The sequence below is a fragment of the Macadamia integrifolia genome, chromosome 13 (assembly GCF_013358625.1).
Source record: "Macadamia integrifolia cultivar HAES 741 chromosome 13, SCU_Mint_v3, whole genome shotgun sequence".
Classification (NCBI taxonomy): domain Eukaryota; kingdom Viridiplantae; phylum Streptophyta; class Magnoliopsida; order Proteales; family Proteaceae; genus Macadamia; species Macadamia integrifolia.
This window is the reverse complement of record NC_056569.1, coordinates 2,468,914-2,488,564: the sequence shown is the minus strand read 5'-3', so window position 1 is coordinate 2,488,564 and position 19,651 is coordinate 2,468,914. Positions and strand designations below refer to the sequence as shown.

The 19,651-nt window shown below is 37.4% G+C and overlaps 3 protein-coding genes across 3 annotated transcripts; 1 reads left to right on the top strand and 2 right to left on the bottom strand.

The window, feature by feature from the left end:
* Positions 1 to 2,712: 2,712 nt before the first annotated feature.
* LOC122059800 (uncharacterized protein At4g26485-like) lies at positions 2,713 to 3,541 on the bottom strand. The gene is made up of 3 exons (XM_042622836.1): positions 3,304 to 3,541; positions 3,031 to 3,229; positions 2,713 to 2,938 (listed from the first exon to the last, which is right to left on the bottom strand). The coding sequence occupies exons 1-3, from the start codon at positions 3,539 to 3,541 to the stop codon at positions 2,713 to 2,715; spliced, it is 663 nt and encodes a 220-aa protein (XP_042478770.1).
* A 9,718-nt stretch (positions 3,542 to 13,259) lies between these two features.
* On the bottom strand, positions 13,260 to 13,595 carry LOC122059799. Its single transcript, XM_042622835.1, has one exon. It carries the CDS (start codon positions 13,593 to 13,595, stop codon positions 13,260 to 13,262), a length of 336 nt encoding a protein of 111 aa, XP_042478769.1.
* Positions 13,596 to 16,956: 3,361 nt separating this feature from the next.
* Positions 16,957 to 17,457, top strand: LOC122059796 (pollen-specific leucine-rich repeat extensin-like protein 3). The gene has a single exon (XM_042622831.1). The coding sequence runs from the start codon at positions 16,957 to 16,959 to the stop codon at positions 17,455 to 17,457; it is 501 nt and encodes a 166-aa protein (XP_042478765.1).
* Positions 17,458 to 19,651: the final 2,194 nt, after the last annotated feature.

The following is a 19,651-nucleotide window of genomic DNA, read 5'->3' as shown; positions in this document are numbered from 1 at the left end:
AGATCATCTCCATCAAATATTCAAGGTTCTAAGGGAGTAAAAGTGTCAACTTGAGGAAGTGTCACTTCTTTACCAATAGCCTTCTATTTCTAGGCTATGTGGTTTCCGGTGAAGTTATCAAGATGGATCCTAGCAAGGTGGAGGCAATCACAAGTTGGCCTATCCCAACATCTATTTATGACATTCAAAGCTTTCATGGTTTGGCCTCATTTTATCGGCATTTCATCAAGAATTTCAGCACTATCATCTCTTCTATCACCGAATGCTTGAAAGGAGGCAATTTCAAGTGAACCAAAGAAGCACAACAAAGCTTTGAACTCCTTAAAAAGAAGGTAATTGACGCTCCTATTTTTGCACTCCCAAATTTTGATAAAGTTTTTGAAGTTGATTGTGATGCTTCAAACATGGGAATTGGTACTGTTCTTAGCCAATAAGGAAAGCCTATTGCATTCTTTAGTGAAAAATTAAATAATTCCCGCAAGAACTACTCCACATATGATAAAGAGTTTTATGCTATTGTTAGAGCTTTGGATCATTGGCAGCATTATTTATTATTCAAGGACTTTGTTCTCTTTTCAAATCATGAAGCCTTGAAGTATATTAATACTCAACACAAGCTCAACAACCGGCATGCCATGTGGGTAGAATTTCTTCAAGCCTATACTTTTCTTATTAAATATAAATCTGGAGTTCTTAATCAAGTGACGGATGCATTAAGTAAAAGACATTCCTTGTTTACCACAATGCAAGTGAAGGTCTTAAGCTTTGACATGATCAAAGAACTATGTGATGATGATCCCGACTTTGGGAATGTTTGGAGAGCATGTTCTAGGGTACCCACTTGACATTTTTTGTTGCAAGATGGATTTCTATGCAAAATAATTGCTTATGCATTCCAAAATGTTCTCTAAGGGAAGCCATTGTCAATGAAGCCCATGGTGGAGGTCTAGGTGGACACTTTGGAAGAGATAAAACTCTCTTTCTTGTAAAAAAAAAAAAAAAATCTATTGGCCTCAAATGGAGAGAGATGTTAGAAGACATGTGGAGCATGCCCAAAATACTGGCTTATACACTCTATTATTGGTGCCAATGGCTCCTTGGGAAGATGTGAGCCTAGATTTTGTGGTTGGTTTACCTAGAACCCAAAGGAATAAAGATTCTACCATGGTGGTCATTGATTGGTTCTCTAAAATGACACATTTTGTACCATGTAACAAGACTCTTGATGCTACTCATGTAGCAAATCTTTACTTTCAAGAGATTGTGAGGCTTCATGGTATCCCTAAGACAATCAAGTTTGATCGGGATTCCAAATTTATTAGTCATTTTTTACACACGCTTTGGAGGAAGCTTGGCACAATGCTTCAATTCAGTTCCTTTTATTATCCTTAAACCGATGGACAAACTGAAGTTGTTAATAGAAGCGTGGGAAATATTTTGAGGTTTAATTAGAAGCAACTTGCACCAATGGGATCTTATTTTGGCTTCAGCTGAATTTTCTTACAATCGTTCTTCAAGCCAAACAACTGGAAATAGTCCCTTTGAGGTTGTTTATGGTAGAAATCCTATAAGTCCATTGGACTTAGCTCCACTTCGCATCACTCAACATCTCAATAGAGAAGTTGAGGACCAAGCTAACTACATCAAAAGTTGCATGAGCAAGTTCGTGAGAAAATCATAAAACACAATAAGAAGTATCAAGAAAGAGCAAATAAGCATCGGAAGTCTGCTGCCTTTAAAGAAGGAGATCTGGTATGGATCCATCTTCGAAAAGAAAGATTTCCTCGAGGATGTTATGGTAAGCTTAATCCTAGGGCTAATGGTCCATTCAAGGTGTTACAAAAGATTGGAGAAAATGCCTATAAAATTGAACTCCCTAGTGATTATGCTATCTCGACAACATTCAATGTTGCGGACTTTTCTCCTTGTCATAAACAAGAAAATCTAGAAAACTCAGAGACGAAGTTATACACAGCAAAAGCGTATGATGCAGGAACATTTTCAAATGGGCCAACAACCCATTCCAATAAGCCCACAAGCCCAAGCCAAAGGATAGGAACTGGAAATAAAAGTTGCAGTCAAGGATTTTGGGGTAACTTCACGGAGACACCTGAACCAACTCAGAAATAAATATAAGTCATGCCATATATAGATGGAAAGATCGAGAAGTCTATTTTCCAACAAAAAAAAAATGGTGTATAATTTGTTATTTTCTAGAAGAAGTTATGGCCGTTTTGGTAATGTGTGTCTGGACTAACTGCAGACTCTTAGAAGTCTGAAATTCATCTTTTTAGTCCAACTTTCATTCACATTCAGTTCTAGAATTTCTTGAGAACTTCAACCATTATACTTTTAGGCTCTTCAAGATGTGGAAAATTCCTCTCAAAGTTTCCAAGGTCCTTTCCTATTGGATAATTGTTTGTCTTCCCCATGTTTGTTTTTTCCAATTAGTCTTAGTTTCATTCTTGGAAATTGCCTATACTTGGAAGGTTGTTCCATGCTCATCTATATAAAGCCTACATTAGTGAATGAAAGGCAATACTTGGAGTTTATTCATAATTTAGCCTTTGGCCTTTGAGAAAAAGTAGTTCTTCTTGAGTTCTCTTATCCCTTAGGTGGATTTCCTTTAGGTGGCGAGTTTTTTTTTTTTTTTTTGAATTGATCACTTGTATTACCTCCTAATCCTCTATAATTTTTTGGCGTCAGAAACAATCAAAGTCCTTGTCTCCCCATACCATACTTGTTTCTGTAACCTGGGTAATCCTTCAAGCTGAATTCAGACTCTTCTATCAAATGAAGACCCCATTTTAAATCCAACTTCTCAATCTCCCATTCCTGAAAGAACCCATTTGTCTTGTGAACCATATGAACTACTCCAACGTAAGATAGCATTGCCAGTGCATTTGCGAAAACTTTTGATAACAGAGTTTGGTTCCTCCTAAGAGCAAAATAGAAAAGTAACAATCAGGAAGATTTTCTTGAAATAATTAGTAGAATTAGGTAGCAATCAGTAAGTATTCTGAAACTCACTTGATCTGTTCTGATCGAGATAAGGTTTTGTCAAAGCCTGTGAGAGGGAAATTGAAGATTATCCTATCGAATCTCATCCCTATGAGGGCATAATGGTCAGCCATTGTCATTGCATAGACCCCATGGAATACATTGCAGCCTCTCCTCACTAACTGAACAACGTTTGAGTGGGCATCCTTGTAGTTCTCTGACAAAAAGCCTGCAATACTCCCCACTTAAATCAATTTCCTTGTTCAAAGATCTAGAGAGAGAGAGAGAGATGGGTGCATGTACCCAGAGAGTCGATAGAAGTAACAACCATGCTAGTAGCAAGGCCAAAAGCTTTGGCTAAGCAAGCAGAGAAGGAGAGGTTTCCTTTTCCCACTAGGAGTATCCTATGAAAGCTGAAGTAGTGTTTAATCCATCTCCCCCCATTGCAATCTTCACTAACACACCAGCTTCTGATGAATTCCTCAACTTGGTCATCATCATCATCGATTCTTCTCTTCCAAAGATGAGAATACCAATCCATTTGCTTTTTTATTTCTTTCTTGTTTCTTTTCTGTTGCCTCACGCAAATTAGAATATGTATAATTGTATACCAGTATACCACTATATAAAGGAAGAGCTCAATATTTCCATCCACAGTCTAGGAAAGTTGCAATTCAAATTCAAATTTTTGAAAATTTAAATTGAGGATGAAAAGACTCCACTTTTTTTTTTTTTTTTTGGCCAGATAGTGATACAGCCTCGGATACTGCCTATAACGTTGAGTACCATAACAGAACGCATTGTGCTTGTGAAATGGTTTAGTCGTTCATCTAACTCCAATCTAGGAGAGTTTTTCTTTATTCATTTGTGGGATTTCTTTCCTCCATGAAAAGGGATTAATATGACTATATGGAAAGAAAATATCCTCTCCTAATCAAGACAAAGCTTGTTTCTTGGGGTTCTAAAGTTTTCTAAGGTGGATCTTAGAATATGTTTAGGTGAATGCCTAGTCAACAGGGAAGAGAGAAATCTCCCACAAGATTTAGTGAATCCCTACAATTTTGCAGGGCCGACGGGTAATAACTTTTGGCCAACATGCAACAAGAATTGGTGGGCACTAGCTGAAGAGCAAATGGCATCGGTTAACATGGTACTGAATCACAAAAAACGTCAACTAGGGCCAACATATATAAAATTGGCTTGGGCTGACATCCTAGCTATAGGTCTATTACGATTGAACCCTTTACTTAAACCAAGATCATATGTGGTCTTTGGATTAGTCTTCGTTCAATATAGACATGATTTTTTTTTTTTTTTTGTAAGAGTTTAGACATATCAAAGCCTATTATTATGTTTTGAAAATATTTTTAATCAAATTAAAACCTCCTAAACTAGCATAGGCACTTAGAATGTTACCATGAACAAAGAAGAAGCCTCTTAGCTATAATTATAGGACCCATCACATTCTAAGGAAATTCCATTCCATTTCATTGTCTTTTTTTTTTTTTTTTTGGGGGGCGGGGGGGGTTTAGAGTAAAGGTGTTTGTAAAATTCCATTTCATTGTCACATAATAATGAGGATTGAGCACCAACTAAGCCAATATATAGAGTAGCATATTCATAGCTGGTGAAAGAGACAGATCCGAGGAAATGGGTTGACCTCCCATTGGGGAAGGCGTAAGGGACGTCATATATGCACGATTAAGTATATCAATTGTATACATTGATTGGGAGAGAAACAAACCTTGAGAGTTGTAAAAAACTTCAATGCCGAGGAAATGATAAAGAGGACCAAGGTGCAGGTTCCACAAGATATGGAGTCAATTACATACTTCTTTATGTTTACATACTTTCGTATTCTTCATGTGTTCTTTCACACAAACAAGTTAGGGAAGATTTTTACATGTTATATGAGATATTAGAGAGAATCAACAATTATTTTGAATATCCAGATATTGGTAAGCTAGTATATATATATATATATATATATTCATTTTGATTAACTTGGCTACAAAATTTCTCTCCTTTTTTTCTCTACAATGCTTGGGTCCATTTGCTTTACTTTTAAGGTTGAATCGAGTTTAGAATTTACAATTTAATTCAGCTTAACTTTTTTCTTTTTTTTCCTTGGTAAACTTCTAGCTTAACTCATCCTATATATTTTATGGGAGAGGGTTTGGGCATGTCGCGACTTTTCTGAAGTTAGTAACTCAATCAATAGGAGGGATGGGATGGGATGGGAGTAGAGAGTGTAAGTTTAGCTCCGACGGCTCGAACCCGCCTGAGCCTAAAAAGGGCATGGGCTAAGAATTATGACATGAGAGCAGGTTAGAGTTGGGTTGGACTTGGGTTGAGGCCTAAGCCCAACCCGGCACTGATTCCGGTAGGGTTGGGTTGGGTTGGGCTGGGCTTGGGTTAATTTTTGGGACCTAGGGCTGGGCTATGATTGTGAGAAACTTGGCCTTGTTTCACTCCTAGATGGGAGTGACATTGGAGTTATTTTCTGACAAAAGAGAGAGAGAGAGATGGATCAAAATCCTCTGCAATGAGTGGTAGTGACGATTCAATGACTGGGAGGATCTTGGAATACACCTTAGCCATTGAATCGTCACTACCACTCATTGCAGAGGATTTTGATCCATCTCTCTCTCTCTCTCTTGTCAGAAAATAACCCCAATGTCACTCCCATCTAGGAGTGAAACAAGGCCAAGTTTCTTACAATCATAGCCCAACCCTAGGTCGCAAAAATTAACCCAAGCCCAGCCCAGACCCAACCCAACCCTACCAGAATCAGTGCCGGGTTGGGCTTAGGCCTCAACCCAAGTCCAACCCACCTCTAACCTACTCTCATGTGAAAATTCTTAGCCCATGCCCTTTTTAGGCTCAGGCGGGTTCGAGCCGTCGGAGCTAAAAAAGGGCTTCATCCACCACCTTCCCCTAGACGATTTCGGTGCGAAATATATAATAAGGCTTCATTCATTTTAATGTGAAGTATTCAAAAATAAAATAAAATAAAATAAAATAAAACTTCTTAGTCACGCAAATGTGTACATCCTATTATGTACATAAATAAATAAATAAACTAATGAAATATTAAGTCTTAGGAAAGATGTTTCTTTTTTGAAAAAAAGTGAGATAATACCTGATATTTTTTTCCAATAACATTAGCACTGGGGAAAATTATATTTCGCTATGCCCGACAAGGTTTCTATTACTTTTGGCCCTTGATTATTCAGTGAAACCATTTTCAATGATGAGAAATGGAGAAATCTTAATTACAATGAGAAAGAAATAATGTTCTATTCCCCTCCCCTCAAAAGAAATGCATTGTCGTATTCTTTGGTTCAAACTATAGATTTTTTTTTCTTTTTTTCAAAGTAATCAATCTTGATCAAACAATGTAAGTTGTCACTACCAACTGATGTTCAAGTTTATTTGATAATCATGGATTGGGGAATACTAAGTTCAAATAGTGGTTAATTGGAACAGATTACATTTAAATAATTGTGAATGCATACAATATGAAGGTTAGAGAATTGAGGATAAACATACATCAATAAGCAATGGAAAAAAAAAAAAAAAAAAAAAAAAAAAGAAGATGAATTAAGTTAGAAATATCGAGGATGGAACAAGCAATTGAAGTTGGGCGGAGAGATTGCCATTTATGTAATAAGTTGTAATCCACCCGTGGGTTGCCCAGATGGTTAAGGTGAACTGGGGATTGTGTGAATTAGGTGCACGGCAAGGATTAAAGTATCGGTATCGGTCGCTGTATCGGTCGGTCAAAATTAAGCTATGTATCGGAGGGTATCGTATCGTATCGGAGATACACTAAAATACGCTAAAGATACACACATAAATGAATAGGAAACATTTTTTTAAACACTTTTGCATAAAGAATTTGTTAAAAAAAGCTATTGATAACATGTATTATGCATAAACTTTAAATTGAGGGTATCGTACTAAGAATTCAAGATTTGTAGTTGTCCCATAAATGTAAAATCCTTGTTCCCAACCTTGATTTCCACTTTAGTTAGAGAGAAATATGGCTGACAACAACTTTGGAACAAAAACCCTTCAAAAAATTGTTTTTTTGAAAAATTACCCATCTTGGCCATTATATGACCGTAGCGCACTGTATCGATACATACCGATACATACCAATACTCACCGATACGTATCGATACTCACCGATACGTACCGATACTTACAGATACGTACCGATACTCACCGATACATACCGATATATATCGATACTCACCGATACGTGCCAATATATACATACTGATACTCACCGATACGTACCAATACATACTGAAACGTATATTTTACCTCAATTTTATATTTTCCATAAAGTCGTATCGATGCATATCATATCGTATCGATGTGTATTGGTGGTATATTGATGCATATCGGTATGTATTGTAGGATATATATCGATACGAAAGGATTTTAAAAATTCCATGTATCGTATCGGTGTGTATCGTATCGGCTGGCTAAATTTAAGATAGGTATCGGAGGGTATCGTATCGGTATCGGAGATACTTAAAATCATGGTGCACGGTATCAGGTTCGATTCCCCATCTATGCATCTGCGATTTAAGTGGAGATCGCGGCGGTGGGTTGCTGTGCCAGTCCCCCCGAGGATTAATCGAGGTGCGCGTAAGCTGGCCCGGACACCTTGGTTAACAAAAAAAAAATGTAATAAGTTGTATTAATTTCATTGTAATATTTTCGAAATATTTGTCAACCACCCTTGGTGGGGTTTATAAAGCTTAATTGCTATACATCTCCCCCATCTAATAGTTCAAGCGGGGGTCTTGGCTTAATCTTTCATAATAACAATGGAACCCTTTGCATGTTGCCTCGAGCTATCTTTGTTGTCTTCTATTATTGTTGGTGAGGCAATGACAATTCAGGCATCCTACAAGTTGCTGGGGAGATTTAGGATCATCTTGTGATTGAGTTTGATAACAAGGTTCTAGTCACTAATTTCAACAGTGAACACCCGTCTCCTCCAATCTTAGTGGCACCTATCATCCAAGATATCATTCACATTGCATCTTGATCGAATCCCTTATCAGGAAGGCTCGTTTTGTTACATGTAGAATAGTTTGACTCCTTTCCACTCCATAGTTTCTTGAAACTTGTAAATTAATATCATTGTGTATTTGACATTCTTTTGTTGAAAAAAAAAAATAGTATGATCATTTGACCTGGCTGGCCTAACTGATAGCCATGGAATAATTGATTGCATGGGAAAATTAATTTTAGAGATTTGGTATTAATAATGTACTATTCTTCTCGTACACCTGGACCACCATGGACTCCATAAGGCTTCCAATAGCATAGAAAATAATATCATTAAAGCTTGACGACAGCCAAGAGAATGAGAAAATATTTTTTAATTCCCACACGATGGTTCTTTTAACAAATCACATGAATATCTACATTGCATTTCCCTTTTTCCTTGGATAGGGGGAACACCATCACACCACAATCACAAACGGCAAGTACAATAAATCACTTTTTCTTTTTTAATATTTTTCTATCTATCCTCAAGTTCACAAAACAAAATAGAAGAAAGGAAGTTCTCACCGTCAATCGGTTAGAATATGGTTAGAACCGTCATGACTCAACCGTACTCAACTCAGTTGCACTATAAATTTGAGTATATGAATCGGCATCGATCGACTTGAGTCAAAATCGACAATCCAATTTTCAGAACATATGTGGCAAAGTCAGAACCATATAGTAATTAAGGCCTTTGTATGCGAAGGCAAGTGGGATGCCAAGGATTTTTCTTTTCTTCTCTTATCTTTTGTTGAGTAAGAAAAATGACAGATATATGGAATATGTGGTGGATCTATACATCTGAAATTTGTATTTGATTAGTCCGTGTGATAGAGGATTGGGCAAGTATCCCATGATTGTACAATTTCAGTTTAAAATGAGTAAAGAAAGTAGTTAAAATTACAAAAGATGTCATTTTGTATTTTATATCATCCCCAATTTATGATATTCTAGTAATTTTATTAAAACTTTGAATTAAAGTTTGAGTAAGTTTCCTGGCTTACTTTGGACTAAAATTTGGCTATTGATATGCATTTGTGATCCTCTTAACACATGGACTAACTTATGTATTGCCAAGTAAAACATAGTGTAATGTGATACTTCACCAGGCATAGAAAAGCGAGGGACAAGTTGTTAACGGATAGGTACAAGTCAATAAGAGGGAGGTTAAAGCGAAAAAAAAAAAGTTCCAAAAGGTTTGGAAGTAAAATTTACAGAACACTTCTAAGGATGAAAGTAGGCGTTGGAATGGTTGGGCAGGTGGTGGGGGAAAAAGAGTGACATGAGGTATCAGGATAAGAGAAAGGCACCAAATCGATGTGTAGCAATGTTATGAGTAGTACATGGCGTATTAAGAGACTCTAAAGAGGAGGATGCGGTATTGGTGGATAGCTGGATAGGTGGGGAGAGATCTACGCATGCAAAGAATCTATGAAGTAGTTCAGGAAACATAGGTTGTGGGGAATGAGAAGGCGAAGCATGGATAGAGGTAAGTGTATCCCTTAATTAAGGTGGATACATAGTAGAAGAAAGAATGAAAGAAGGTATAGGGGAGTAAAGGATATCGTGATTTGACCTAATTTAAAGATTAGATGTGTTTTATCATAAAAAATCTTTCTATTTAATTTTTTTTTAATGTCTTAATTTGGTTATTCTTATATAAGATTTTTTTCTTTTTTCATTAGATCTCACTTTTAGATAAGGGTAACTAGATCACTTTTTTAAAATCTTACACAATATTTTGAAAGTACTTGGAGAGATCTTTCTAACACGCAAAATTTATGATATCAAGATGACTGTAATGTCGGGATCTTCTACCAGTTTAGAGGTGAGGTGGACTAAACTAGTTCAGGGATTAAACTCAATATTGATGGATCTTCACTTGAGAATCCTGGATGTTTAGGTGCTACTGGGGTGTTACGTAACAAATTGGGTGAGCTTACGTCAGGTTTTGCTCACTCTCTTGGCATCATGTCTAACTATAGGGCTGCATTTTTGGCTTTCCTTCTTGGTTTGACGCTTGCAAAAGAGTTGTGCATAATGCAATTGTGGGTGGATACGATTGACATACAGTGGTAACATCTATCCTTAGTCACAACACCCCCCGAGATTTAGAGCAATAGCAGCATCATTATATTCCTCTTTTTTGGAAACCATCACATGGAGGTTGGCTCACTGTTTTAGGGAAGTAAATTTTGTGGTGGATTTTTTTGGCTAAAAGAGGGGCAGCTTCTCATGTGTCCACCGTATGATCTAATTCTTAATTTTATTTTTTTTTATCCTTCAAAATTAAACGGGATGCCCAAAATAAGCCCAAATACAGGTTCATGTATTGTGAGATAGCAATTGTTTGTGCTTTTGGGTTAGAGTGTCTCTTGATGGCAATGTCGAAGGTGGACCTCTTTTCAAATTTTGGGTTCCCCTTTTCTTTACTGATGGCAATGCTATTAAAGGAAACTTTTATATTTCTTCTCAGTTTCGGTATACCCCACTGTAAGTATGTACATCAAATTTAAAATATTTCTCTAATACACTTAGCTGATCTTTATCAAAAAGAAAATAATAAATAAATAAAAGAATTAGATTTTATTAAAAAATAAAAATTTAGTTTTCAGTAGCAACTGATGTTCAAGTTTAATTGATAATCATGAATTGGGAATACAGAGTTCAAGTAGTGGTTAGAGTTTGCAACTTTATTGCAACTGATTGCATTTCATCAATTGTAGATGTATACAATAGACAGGGTGGAGGGTTCGATCAAGATGGTCATACATCAATAAGCAAAGGGAAAGGAAAGAAAAAAAAAGGAGTCTAAGTCAATTTAGAGTTAATTGGCAGGCATGAAATATTTAATTACCTAAGAAGAATTAATTTCATAGATATGGTATTAGTAATCTATTCCTTCGCATACACCAAGAGCACCATCAATGTGGACACTAGAAGGCTTCCAACAGCAGAGAAAGTAATATCATTAAAACTTGACAGCAACCAAGAGGAGGATGAGGAAAGATTTCTTTTAACAAATCACATGAATATCTACATTACCTTCCCTTCTTCCTTGGACTGGGAGATAACACCGTTACACTACAATCACATACGAAGAGTACAAGAAAGCACATTTCCTTATCTTTTTCAATCCCACTCAAGGTCACACAATACAAAGAGAAAAATTAATGAAGTTCTCACTGACAATGGAAAAATTGGATTCATTCCCACAGAAATCAGAACGAGAGAAAGAAGTTGTTGCACATCATAACCTACCCCTCCACGTTACTTTTCTTTCTCCACATATATAAGAAAAAAATGAGATAATGAAATGTCAGTTTGTGTAACCAACTCAACATGAGGGCTTTTTTTGGTCTCTCTTCTTTAATGTGTGGAGGAGCCTAACATTGTGTATATATGGATACCACACCTTACCAAAATATATAAATATATATATATATATATATATATGGATACCCCACCTATTTGTAGCACGTGACAAGTTTGATGAGGGCTGAAATTATTTAGGAATCAGGTAAACAAAAATTTTCTCTCACATGTCAACTTTAAATTAAAAATGAAGTTAACCACGTATCAAAATGGAATTTTCAAATATGTAAGATTTGAGAAGAGGATTTTTCAAGCAAGTGGCATAGAGAAGTGCATCAATAAGGTGCAACGAAATGATATAAGGAGAGAGATAAAGAAAGAGAGAGCAGAGTATCATCCCCTTAGGGTTCAGAGAACTTTTTTTTCTTTAAGACAATGTTTGCTTGCAAGGGATATTTAAGGGGAAAGGAAGTAAAGTTTTCATACTTAAAAAAGAAACTATATGATCATGTGATCCCATGTAATTGTATAAATTGCTTTATTTTTGTAACCATATATGGTAATGATATATTTATCCGTAATGTTTATTTTCTGTATTATGTTGCCCAGATGGCTAGGGCGAATATGAGACTGTGTGGATAGTCGTATGGTCTTAGGTTCGATTCCCCATCTATGCATCTGCAATTTAAGTGGAGACCTCGGACAACTTGGTTAAAAAATAAATAAAAAGCCCAAAATAGGGAAACAAAAACACTCCTAGCATCCTACTCCACCTTCGGCATTGCCATCAACAGAGAAGGAAGCTAAGACAACTTATAAAAAGCACAAATTGAAAAACATCCTAGACATCATACAAAGCGAAATTTGGGCCTCTCCATTGCATCCCATTCCATATCGTTAGCCGAGAACCTCAGAGGGGTGTCCCAAATATGCGACGATTGAGTTGCTACAACATGCTTTATTAGACCATCCGCTACCATATTCACTTCACGAAAACAATGGTGAATATTCCATTGAATCCCATTCAGGTACTTCAGGTAAAACCGCCATTTTTGTCTAAAAGCCCAAGGAATAGCCCTCTTCTTGATACATCACACAACATCTTTAGAGTCACATTCTATATCAATCCACTTCAGGTTCATTTGCATAGAGAATTTTTATAGCATCAAATACTCCATCCATTTCCACCAAAAAAATTAGTGGTGATTCTTTCAAAGATAGAAAAGCACCGTAATGCTACTCCCAAGTGATTTCGGACAACTCCTCCAAACCTGCATATCCTGGGTTGCCTTAGGAATAGATTTGACTAACTTTAGAGAAGCTGAGATCTAAAGTTCGGAGGCCTATAAAAGTTCTCAAAACGATGACGATTTCTTTCCAACCAGATCTGATAAATGCCATAAATCAGAGAAGCACACTAGATCTGCTTAAGAGGAGAGGATGTTGTCTTTCTTTTTCACCATGAGAACAGTTCTTGGATAGAGGGGAAGCCTTTCCAATTCATATCAAATACTTTAAGAATATCCACCCATATACTTTCAGAGAATCTACAGTGTAAGATAATATGACTAAGGGATTCAGAATCAACTTGGCATAAAGAGCATCTAGAGACAAGAGACACCTTGCACGCCATAACTTGATCATCTGTAAAGAGCCTCCCATTGACTGCATGCCACCCCAGTAGAGACAACCTAGGAGAAATTCCTTTTGCCCATATTATAGAGTACCAAGGGATAGGACTTAGACCGGATCCCTCCCCAAGCCGACTTAACAGAGAAGTAGCCTAATTGCGTTAGAGACCAAACCTGTCTATCCTACTGTGGAACAGAAGGGAGAGGAACATTTCTGATCAGGGCACATATTTGACGTAACTATGGCGATTCGACATGAGGAAGATCCCATTTCCCATCACATGTAAAATCCGCAACTGTAGCCTCAAGACAATACCCAGCTGGAATAGAAATACCCTCTCTAATATTGGTCTCTGACAGCCACCTATCTGACCAGAAGAATATATCTGATCCATCTCCAACCACCCATCTCTCATCAGCTTCAACAAAATCCCACACTTTCCTAATCTCTACCCAAATAGAGGAGCATACATATGTTTTTTTTGGAGCACCAGAAGCTGCCAAAAACCGTCCTCTCAGGAAAGCAGCTGCTTGGGAGTCATCATTCTTTACAAACCAAGTGAATTTAGCACGCATTGCCAAATTGATATCCTTTAGTCTAGGAATCCCCAAGCCTCCTTCCACCTTCGGTTTGCACACATCATCCCATTTAACTGGTCGACGAGTTCAAGGCTCGGTTGGCAGGTTAGAAGGGTAAAATGTTATCCACAACAGGTAGTGTGAAACTCGTTAAATCGGTGATGGAAAGTATTCCCATTCATAATTTTTCTATTTATCTTTGGCTAGCAGAGGAGATTTCCCAAATGGAAAGATGGATGTGGAACTTCATTTGGACAGGTGGCTCAGAGGCTATAAAGTCTATAACAAAGATTTTAAATATAAAACAAAATTTAATAACCAAATTATTCTTTTAAAGTAATTTCTCTTACAACTTATTTTCAAGTAAGTGAATCATCCATATATACTCTATGAACAGTCCATCAAAACCTGTTACCGACATTTTATCTTACCAAAATTTCTTGCAAATAAACGGTTGATGACATTAGTAAACAAAGTCGGAGAAGAGCATTTGTGTCAAAGGAGCGAAAGTAATCCATGGCTGGTCGACCTCATAATTTACGCTTAAGGTAGCATAGCCCCACGTTTCAACGTATGGGACCAGCATTCAATCGGCCCCAACCCACATTGAATGGGGCAAGAAGACAAGAAGTAAGACAAGAACCAAAGTACAAGCCACCAACTTCAGTGTACACACCACCTAAGGTGGTGAAACCACCATCACACAAAGAGGAGAAACCACCACCAAGTCCAGTGTACACACCACCTAAGGGGGAGAAACCACTACCACCACCACCACCTAAGAACAAGGCAGTTCCTCCATATGATCACCCTCCATACTGCAAGCCTCCACTCCCTGGCCACCCCAACTAAGTGCTTGTTACTAGGTTACTTGACATGGGTAATCATAGATAGAGAGCTATTAGATATGAATAAAAGTGCTGCCTTTGGTTTCTTACTAGTTGCTACTTACTATATTGTGGAGGAATGTTCTATTATTGTATGGAACAATGGAGCTGAGAACTGTCATGTGCCACATGCATGTAATGTAAACCAATGGAACCTCCAGTTTTAATATGAAATCTGCATTTTCGTATCTTCTATATATGTTGTTCTACTTCTTTCATTATTTTATCAAATTAGTGAAAGTGTCACTAAACCTAAGGGGTAGCCAAGTTGGCAAGAGACTTTTTCCTCAGGAAACGTGTGGTTCTGAGATCAACTCCACTTACTTTTTTAGGGCCATTTACATGGGTGTTGGGCCCGCAGGACTAGTATAACTGTTGTTAACAAAAAAAATAGAAGTGAGTATCACTGTAAAATGTAGCATTTTCTTTCTGGTTAAGAATTATATGAATCTAAGGCGGCAATTTGGAAATAATTTTCTCAACACCAACCATGGTTTTACTACATAGAATCTAAGACGGCAATTTGGAAATAATTTTCTCAACACCAACCATGGTTTTACTACATAGAATCTAAGACGGCAATTTGGAAATAATTTTCTCAACACCAACCATGGTTTTACTGCATAGTATCCGATTGGGTATCAGATACTCCGATACAATACCATATATTGGTATCGACCCGGATCTGCCATATCAAACAATGTTACCCGAATATTTTTTTTTACCGTTTATCCATTGGTTGTACTATTTCACTTATAAGACATGGGCATGATATCGATATTGTGGCTAGCGATACAAATACGGATCACCCGATATGGACAATCCAATAACCGATACATCAAACCATGACACCATTAGACATGTCACTCTCCACTTTCACCGCGTGGCACCGGTTTGACTTTGACAGCAAAGAATATGTAGTAAAGCACTTAAGTGGACTTTGAGTCTAAAGGCATTCTCTGGTTTTGTCAGTCAAAATTTGGCATTTTCATCACTCTGCCTAGTAAAGTATAACGTTTTACTATTTGTCACATGCTAATAAATTGATTAGTTCATGTAATAAAGGATCAGGCAAGTATCTCATTGATTCAATTTCAACTTAAAATGAATAGAGAAAGGAGCTAAAAATTACAAAAGATGTCATTTCGTATTTATATATTCATCTTTATCAAATAATATTTTAATAATTATATTAAAATTTTGAATCAGAGTTTAAGCAATTTTCCTTACTTTCAGCTAAAACTTGACTAATAAAATTCATGTGATGCCATGGAATAATTAATTACCTAGGCAAAAGAAATTTCACAGATTTGGCATTAGTATTCTAATCCTTTGCATACACCAAGCCATCATCAATGTGGACACCAGAAGAATTCCAACAGCAGAGAAAGTAATATCTTAAAAGCGTGACAACAGCTAAGAGGATGATGAGGAAAGATTTATTTCCACACAATAGTTCTTTAATAAGTCATATGAATATCTATATTTCCTTCCCATCTACATTCCCTTACCTTCTTCTTTAACAAGGATAACATCGTCACACTATATCACACACGAGAAGTATGAGAAAGAATTTTTCCTTTACTTTTTCTATCTACTCAGGCTCATGCAACAAAAAAGAGAAACAAAGTTCTCACAAACAATCGCCGAAAAATCTGATTCATTCTCAACCTGAACAAGAGAAAGAAATTGCTCCACACAAGAGAAAAGGTGAGAATGAACAACATTTGGGTCTCTCTTCTTTAACGTGAGGAGGAACCTAATATTGTGTATATATGGATAGGTCAACTAGTTGTAACACATAATAGGTTCGTCGAAGGCTAAAATGTTGTAAAAATAGGTAAACAAGAATGTTCCGTGCTCACATGCCAAGCGTAATTCAGTTGAAGTTGGCCGAGTATCAAAATGTAAGATTAGGGGAGAGAACTCTTTAAGCAATTGGCATATATAGAAGAATGCACCAATAGGATGCAACGAAACAATTTTGTAAATCAAAAGACAGCAAGATCATTTCATATCAAAAGGAGAGAGATAATGAAAGAATGCAAAGTACCCTCCCCCTCACTGCTCAAAAAACTCGATTATTTTCATCTAAGCGAACCATCCATAGATACTCTATGAACAGTACATAAAAACTTGTTGCCCACATTTTATCTTACCAAAATTTCTTGCAAATAAACAATTGATAACATAAGTAAACAAAGTCGGAGAAGAGCATTTGTGTCAAAGGTGTGATAGTAATTCATGGCTGTCGACCCATAATTTACGCTTAAGGTGGCATAGCCCATGTTTCAACGTATGGGACAAAATGGGCCCCACGCACATTTCCTAACCTTTGGCCTCAAATTACATAGGTCTGAAACAAAGAAATATGCAAATCTGGTTGACACGTGTCAATCAAATAAAGCCCCAGTATCTATATAAATGGGCACCCCCGATCCACATAGTTTATGCAGTGAAAAAACAGAAAGATGTCTTTCCTAGTGTTGCTCCTCCTTGGAGTGGTGACTCTCACCACCCCCACTACCTTGGCCGATTACCATAAGCCTCCCTACTATGCAAAGCCACCAACACCTTTGCACAAGCCTCCTCCAGTAGAGAAGCCACCCACTCCAGTTTATAGTCCACCGGAGAAAGAGAAGCCACCACCAACTCCTGTGTACTCACCGCCCAAGGGGGAGAAACCACCACCACCAAAGTACAAGCCACCGACTCCTGTGTACTCACCACCCAAGGGAGAAAAACCACCACCAAGTCCTGTGTACACACCACCCAAGGGGGAGAAACCACCACCAACTCCTGTTTACACTCCGCCCAAGTTGGAGAAACCACCACCACCCAAGGGGGAGAAGCCACCACCAAGTCCTGTGAACACACCACCCAAGGGGGAGAAACCACCACCACCTAAGGCAGGTCCTCCATATGGTCACCCTCCATACTACAAGCCTCCACCCTCTGGCCACCCCAACTAAGTGAATTGTTACTAGGTTACTTGACATGGGTAATCATAGATAGATCGGTCGTAGAGAGGTATTAGATATGAATAAGAGGTGTTGCCTTTGGTTTCTTACATGAGAGGTGAATATATTATCGAGTTGAAACTTCCACTGCTTACTGTAGTGTGTGGAGGAATAATGTTCTATTTGTATGTGACAATGGAGCTGAGAAATGTCATGTGCCTTGTACGTAATGTAAACCAGTGGAGCCCTAGTTTTTATATGAAATCTGCATTTTCGTATCTTCTAAGTTGTGTCGGCTAATTCGTATCTGTATCGGTCAATACTGATACTGGCCAATCTTGGATTGCGTATCAATATCGGATCAGGGTTTAAATCGTTAAAAAAATGGTAAAATTGGCCGATCCAAATCGATACAGACCAATCATAATCAATATCAAATTAATATCAACTGACATCGATACCAATCCGATACCCAAGATTTGAATCTCTGTTTGGGATCGTACCACGGATAGCATTTTCTTTCTGGTTAAGAAATATATGAAACTACAGAAACAGCGATTTGGAATTAATTTTCTCTAGACCAACAAGCATGTACTCTCTAGTTTTGCCAGATGGAAAGTGGAAACCAGTAGGTTTGAATGTGAAAGCAGAGGTTAGGTGGTAAAGCACTTAATTAGATTAGGTTGCACCAAACCAAAGGTTTCCATCCGTTCCAATTTGATTTTGATTTGAATCATTTCAAAGTCGGACTGAATTGGTTAGATCGACCTAAGTCAAAATTGAAAATCCAATATTTAGAACACATGTGGCAAAGTTTGTGGGATACCAAGGGTTTTTGATTTTCTTTTCTTGTCTTTTGGTATGTAAAGGATTCGTGAATTATTTCATCAGCACAATTGCAATTTATAACTAAAATTATAAAAGTTGTCATTTATATTTTTGAAAAAAGAATCTTGTCCATTTACGTGTCTATACTCAAACATAGGTGGATGCAAAAAGATAATGTTTCCCCCCATATGCCTCCACACTTCCGCCCATTGAGTCCTGTGTGTTGGCAAAGTGGGTACAAGCAGACAAGACAATCTTGCCCTTATATTATATATTAGAGTTCTAAAATTTTGGTTATTTTACTAAAACTTTGAATTAGAGTTCTAAAAATTTTCCTTGCTTAATTTGGACTAAAATTTGGGTACTGAAAAGTATGTGAGGTGCATTTTCTATTACGTGAACTAACCCATATACTATCAAATGGTGAATAGGAAAACATCATACTTCTCTAAAAAATTGAAACCAAGGACCTTTTTTCTATCAAAAGAACCGAAAAGTAATACTATCTATGAAGAGTTTACAAGTAGACCATGAACAAGCCAAAGTACAAAAGTAAACAAAAAGAAACAGAACACCCCAATGATTTGACATGAAAACATGGCAAAACATTAGAAGAGTTTGTTTTGGGACATTGGGCTGAAGGAGGTGCTAAAGCAGGCAAGGCGGTAGCCACACTGTTGTCCAAAAGTAGAAATGCATGATAATTTAATTTAAGATGCCCTTCTAGTGGAAGTGTCTATTGGGAATGCACCTCCCTCTGCTACAGTGATGTTGGTTGTACATTATTTGGTTGGTGGGGCAGGACAAAGGCATCACTGAACTTAAATAAAGCCCTTTGTGCTTGTTGACCAACCTCCATTGGAGAACTGTTATGTCTCTAGCTTTATAACAAAGTTGTGGGAATGTCAAATTTACCAAGATATCATTCAGATTACATCTTATTTAGAATCATTGTCCTTTGCTTTTGTTCAAGGGTGGAAAATAAATTGGTTGATTCCCTTACAGGAAAGCCTGGTTCATAACATGTAGGATTGATCGACATCTTTCCACTTCATGGCTTCTTGAAGGCTGTAATTAAGAATTCATGTGTAATACATGTCAACAACAGTGTTATGGTGAAAATATACGCATCAGTGACATCTCCACATATGGAATCAAGGTCCGAACCGTATAGAGCAGGGTCGAGTTGTTGGACCCAAATCATTGGACTGGAGTCAGAGATCAGGAAAGTTGGACCAGAAGTAGCCTAAAGATCAGTTATCCCCAGATCATCGGATACCTAGCTTGGCTACCACGTGACCGAGCTACTCATAGGTGTAACCAAGAGACCAAGCTGCTCAAGGATGCTCGGGAGAACTCTAGCTAAAGATCTAAAGGG

Excerpts from the sequence above, each read along its gene's own strand:
- LOC122059799 (XM_042622835.1), bottom strand. The coding sequence starts at position 13,595 with ATGCGTGCTAAATTCACTTGGTTTGTAAAGAATGATGACTCCCAAGCA.
- LOC122059800 (XM_042622836.1), bottom strand. The coding sequence starts at position 3,541 with ATGGATTGGTATTCTCATCTTTGGAAGAGAAGAATCGATGATGATGAT. Across the intron at positions 3,230-3,303 it reads TACTTCTATCGACTCTCTGG|GCTTTTTGTCAGAGAACTAC; the intron begins GTACATGCACCC and ends GGAGTATTGCAG. Across the intron at positions 2,939-3,030 it reads TCTCGATCAGAACAGATCAA|GAGGAACCAAACTCTGTTAT; the intron begins GTGAGTTTCAGA and ends TTTTGCTCTTAG.
- LOC122059796 (XM_042622831.1), top strand. The coding sequence starts at position 16,957 with ATGTCTTTCCTAGTGTTGCTCCTCCTTGGAGTGGTGACTCTCACCACC.